This window comes from Helianthus annuus, chromosome 8 (assembly GCF_002127325.2).
Source record: "Helianthus annuus cultivar XRQ/B chromosome 8, HanXRQr2.0-SUNRISE, whole genome shotgun sequence".
Classification (NCBI taxonomy): domain Eukaryota; kingdom Viridiplantae; phylum Streptophyta; class Magnoliopsida; order Asterales; family Asteraceae; genus Helianthus; species Helianthus annuus.
The window spans coordinates 105,572,387-105,578,468 of record NC_035440.2 but is presented as its reverse complement, the minus strand read 5'-3'; the positions used below and the strand labels follow the sequence as shown (position 1 = coordinate 105,578,468).

The following is a 6,082-nucleotide window of genomic DNA, read 5'->3' as shown; positions in this document are numbered from 1 at the left end:
TATGTGTGTTTAGTGTTAGTAAATATCGTGTTTTATAAATGTAAAACCTGGCTAAAAGTGTAAAAGGGCTTAATTATCTATATACTATATATAAGCATTTCCTATGTCTAGAATTGTAATTTCACCCATAATTTTTAAGACGTCATATCCAGTCATGACTAATTTCCCCAATTTTCATCCTCTCCTCCCATATTTGCCCCTCCATTCAATGATTCTTCAGTGTTTCCTCAAATCAGCCCTTCTTTATTAATTGCGATCATCAATTTATGCAATCCAATCGTTTTTGCTTCAATTGCCCGTCCGTTTCTAGCAACAATCCCATGTATTAAAAAGACGTCATTGAAATCAGGCACAAATCATTGATTCAAACCACGCCTGCAGATCGGAAATTGGAATCAAAGGCAACATCCAGGTATGTTGTTGTTTGCTTTCCTTTGTACAGGTTTAGGGTAAGGTATGAGTTTAAAGATTGAGGCGTCAATCGTATTCACCTTACGAAGAGTTGGTATAACATGATTAATGGAATGGAGTATATGTTAAATTGCACCAGGCTGATATTTACAATTTTGTTATGTATTTTAGATAATCTATTTTATAACAAAACAACCCTACAATTGAATTTAAAAAAGACTGGATTTTTTTGTGGGGTTTTGGTGATTGAAAAGGGTATAACGTGATTTTTTGGAGTTTGGGAAGCAAATTATTCAATGAAATTGAGTATTTTTTGTTGGATGTGCGATGTATGAATTGGGTGTCACTGCTCTTGGGTTCTTATAATTGAATTATAGAGTTAGTGTTAAAAAACACTGGATGATCTTTCCAACTTGGGAAGCAAATTAATCAAAGTTTTTTTTTCTTTTTTATGGATTTTGTGATATATGCACTAGGTAATGCCATCACCAAAAGGTATTATTATACATTTCATAACATCACTGAATAGGTAATCTAAATGTAAATGGTTATGGTGAAAAGGAAGTCTCTTATATATATTACGGTTATTAGCGAGTTATCCTTTTTGCTATTTTTCAAAGATGTTAACATGGCATCTTATTTTTCATTTTAGTGTATATGATTTGTAGTTATTTTTTAGATTCAAGATTAAAAAGTCACTTTGTTTTTCAAACTTTGCAAGTAAAATTACTTTTAAGTTGTACCCTTTTGTTCTGCAAGTGTTTAATTGTTCTTGGCTGGTGCAATTCTATTATCTTTTTATTAATTAAACTAGGTAATTTGTATTGCTCCAGTAATTTTATTGATTTTTGGTTTAACCTTGGGTCTGTGTTTAAGAAATTGGTTTTACTTGAGTAAACGCTGAGGACTGGCTCGAGACCCAAGACTGTTAAAGTTCAGAACCGATTCACATTTGATTACTATAAATTCGGGTAAGGTTTCTAGCGTTTTGGGGCTGGTTAGGCTGGTTTGTTGGGCTTCTTTTAGTTACCCTAAAATAGGTCACCCCTAATTGTGTGTTATATAGTTTTCCTGCCATGGAAGGATTTAAATAGATTCTTGTCTGCTCTATCATGTTTTTTAAATCAAATAAACTATTTTTTTAGTTTTTGGAGTATGGACGAAGAATAATGTTGATATTTTTATCTACTGTTTAAAATAAGCTGCTTCCATTATAAAGTTTAAGATTAACTGAAACTGAGTATTTCAACACTCGATTGAGAATAATGACGTTTGTTTTGTTTTGCTTCCAATATAAAGTTTAATAAAGTATAGAATGTTAAGCGGGATATATAACAGACTGATTTGGCGGGATAAATAACAGACTGATTTGTTTTGTTTTTGTACACGAGCATACTGAAATTGTTACTGTGGTGGTGGAGACAATAATGACGTTGTTTTAAGAAAGTGAGGACATTGGGGAGGACCTTTTACTCATTTTCTATCTGTTTTAGGCGGTGTTGATAAGTAAGTAAGTCAGTGATAAACTCTTTGACCCTTTTTAATTACTAATGACTAATATATGTTTATTGATATAGTTACCAGTTTACCATCAATTGTGTTGATCAGAAAAATACTCAACTTCATTTCTTAGGATATAAGTGTTGACGGGAGATGGTGTGAACGATGCACCAGCACTCAAGCAAGCAGACATCGGTATAGCAGTGGATGACTCCACAGACGCTGCCAGGAGTGCCTCCGACATTATCTTGACCCAGCCGGGGCTTAAAGTGATAGTCGCAGCTATACTAACAAGCCGAGCCATCTTCCAAAGAATGAAAAACTACACAATCTACGCAGTCTCCATCACCATCCGAATTGTGACGGGGTTCATGCTCATTGTTGTCATATGGAGGTTTGACTTCTCGTCTTTCATGATTCTTGTCATCGCTATTCTTAACGATAGCACCATCATGACGATCTCCACTGACCGGGTTAAACCGTCACCACTTCCCGACTCGTGGAAGGTCAATGAGATTTTCGCCACTGGTATCGTCCTCGGGACTTATCTATCACTTGTTACTGTTTTGTTCTTTTGGCTATCCTCCAGAACCGACTTCTTCCCCGTAAGTCGACAACATTTTATCTTTTGTTCTTCATTCATTATACAAAGTTCTTTTTAGAGAAATGAACATGACAAGAAATAACTATTAGTCTATTATGTTCAGAGGCTTTTTGGTGTTCGATCGATTGTTGGAAATGATGATGAGGTCACCCCAGCGCTATACCTTCAAGTGCGCATCATTAGTCAAGCACTCATGACGAGATCTCAAAGTTGGTCATTCCTCGAGCGCCCTAGCACCTTGCTCATGCTCGCATTCGTACTAGCTCAGATAGTAAGTACCAGCTACCATAACATCTCTTTGATATGACCAGGGGGTTTGGATTATTTGGTTTATTTGGTTTTCAAATATTTGTACCCCAAACCAAAAACCAAACCGAATTACAAATATGCAAGCCTGAGCAAATTCAGTTGAATTGAATTCGGTTTGGTTTCTGTTAAAAACCAAACCGAACACCGGTTATTCGGATCGGTTTTTTCGGTTACGGTTCGGTTAACTGTTTTGATTCGGTTTTGGTTTTTTAACACCCCTAGATATGAGTTGTTTTTAAAAGTTATAATTGTTTAACATTTGTGTGTTTTATGCAATATTGGCTACACTTCTAGCAGTATATGCAGACTGGGATTTTGCAGAGATGCAAGGGATCAGATGGCGGTGGGCCAGGGTAATCTGGATGTTCATATTTTAGTTGCTGACTTGCTGACTTGAAACAAGGGTCCTACTTGCCTTTCGGGAATTACAGAAATTTGGATTTTGCAGGTATCGGGCTCCAGAGTTACTTCTTCGGCCCAAAATATGGCTCTGTAGTTGGTGAGTTGATGGGACTTTTGTAGTGATGTTTCTTCAACCGTATTACAATGCTGGTGGACTTAATATTTTCTTCAAAATCGCCTTGAAGGTGAGATCTCTAATGGTTATGCAAACTTTCATTTCCCACCATCATTATACATGTGATCTCTCTCTACAAATTTCTTTCTTTTTATTATGTGTTTTGAAGTTGTCAATTTCAATAGTGGTAATCTGTCCCTTCAACTGGAAAAAAGAATGTCGTCTTACTCTTCAATAGCTAGACGCGTGTATGGCTAGAGCTAACCTTCTCGTGAAGGCATAAAAACCGCCATAGTTAACTGCCACGGTGCTAAATAGGCATAAACTAGAAGATTATGATTATAACTATGATTATGAGTATCGGATTAACCATCCTTATTTATATATTACAGAAATATTCCTATTCACGTACGTTTTTTGTGTGACCAAATGATCATCCGGTTAACCAACCTTTATTTGTATAGTATAGAGAAAAATCATTAGCACGTACGTTCTACGTTCTTTGTGTGATCAAATGATCATCTGGTTAACCAACTTTTATTTATATATTATTGAGAAAAATCGCTAGCCACATACGTTCTATATTCTTTGTGTGATCAAATGGTCGGTCATCTGGTTAACCAACTTTTCTTTATATATTATAGAGAAAAATCACTAGCCATATACGATCTATACGAGATAGAACTTAGCCTTTATTCTTTTGTTGATCACAAAAATCAGCTGCGATGATGGTTTAAACGACTGTTAAACCTCTTGAAAATTGCGATGGTTTCTTAATTAGTAGTGTTGAATCTCAAATGAAACCTTTAATTGAAAATTAATATATAAGTTTGCAACTTAAATACAACACAGAAGGGTGTTTGGAAAGAATTCGGATTTTGAATATATTGCTAACTTTTTTACTACACCAATTATTCATCAGATTTTGAATAATCAAATCTATAATTTGAGCTTTAATTAAGGTGACCCGGCTGTCGCCGCTAAAGGTATATGGTGCCGCTATTGTTGTAACACCTTTAGGGGCGACACTTCGTCGCTAATATGGCCTCACTAAAGAGTTTCGTCACTATTACTTGATGACCATTAGCGGTGATAACGTCGTCGCTAAAAGTCTGTTTTTTTTGTATTTTTTGCAGCTTTTACAATATTTTCCGGTAAAAGGTTTTTACGAATACACAAAACCTGCTGATTTCAAGGCTTTTGGTGACGAAACAACTAAATGGATATGAATTGACAATTCTTTCCAATTAATATTAATTTTCATCAGTTAAGAATCGAGAATGGGAAGGGTTTGACATAGGATGCATCAGGACTGATGACAATGAGTTTGTGGTTGGCTTATAAGGCAGTTATGTTGGCGTTGCTACAGAAGAAGTGGTAAGCACACACTTCAAGTTATAGAAACAAATAAGGTAGTTTTTAGAGTTGCGTCTTTTACAATGTATGCATACTTAGGTCAGTATTGTACAATATAGATTAATAAAAGATTTATATTTTGTAAATTTCGGTTGTGTCCAGGTCTACCAGCAATCTATTTCAGCAGCCTGCATCCAAGACTTGCCTCGAGAAAGGATGCTTGTAGTCTTGTACATGTGCTAGATGATTCGTGATACAACTATTCACACCCTTATCAAGGCAGAATGATTTCAAATTTTAGACGATCTCTTAGCTTATTGTTCCAATCAATTATGTAGTTTCTTTGAAATCAAACATTTTATGGTGTTATCTGTTGCAACTAGGCTCATATTGGTGATAAGGGCTTTGTTTGATGGCTTGAGATCCCATAGTGAAACTAAACGGGTAATCTTGATGTGTATTTTTTTTCGTCACATATCGTTGACTCCGCCGCAACGCGCGGGTTTCCCACTAGTACATCTAAAATATATTACACCTAACGCACATAATACATACATAGTAAAAGATAAGTTTTAAACAATTCCTCATGGCAAGCATGTGATTCAAGATAAACGTTTAAACATGGCATGTGTCTAACATATCAAACCAAGAAAACGCAATATGCTCATGACATTACCGATGATAAAGGGCGGGTCGTTAATCCTATAGCGCTACATATGTCACGGTTAGGCTCGTACGAAGTTAATGATAAGTTCAACACATAAGAATCACCCAAGTTTAAAGTATCAAGCCATCACGTATACAAGCATGTTATAGGAATGTTCATGTGTTTAAGCAAAATGTTCATGTGTAAGTTTTTGATAAGTAAACATGTTACATCCCAAAAGTGGTAAAAGTAAAAAGGGGGAAATACGAGTATACTCACATAATTGCTAATTTATCCGATTATCCAAGTGTTGACGAGTGTACGAGATTAGGAGGATGAAACACCGCGGTCACCCTATATGGGCAAACGATGGCGCATGAGTAAACTGGATTATGACGGAGGATTTGAAGTGGGATTTAAAGTATATCTAATTGATATAAATGTAAATCTATACATATATATATATATATTATATAGTTTAAGTAATATTTCAAAATTAATTCCTTCAAAAGTTTTATTGAAATGTTAAAAAAATAACAATAATAATAAGATAAAAATAATTATACATTTATATCTATTTTATAAAAATTAGCCGAATTTGATAGGTTTCGTTTTATAAACTAACGCGTTTCATTTTACGGAATTTTAAGAAAATCGGGCAGAGTTTCCTCTGTTTTTGGACAATCCCGACAACTAAAGTTGTCGATTTATGTTCAAAATTGAAATAAACAATAACCAA

At 35.0% G+C, this 6,082-nt stretch overlaps 1 protein-coding gene across 1 annotated transcript; it reads left to right on the top strand.

Annotated features, from left to right (window-relative positions):
• Positions 1-2,051: 2,051 nt before the first annotated feature.
• LOC110887660 (ATPase 8, plasma membrane-type) lies at positions 2,052-5,157 on the top strand (the record flags this gene model as incomplete). Its single annotated transcript, XM_022135238.2, has 6 exons — positions 2,052-2,516; positions 2,619-2,786; positions 3,119-3,177; positions 3,273-3,411; positions 4,478-4,718; positions 4,860-5,157. Coding segments are annotated over 4 exons (747 nt in total), but the record flags the coding sequence as incomplete, so codon positions are not given.
• Between the last annotated feature and the right edge of the window lie 925 nt (positions 5,158-6,082).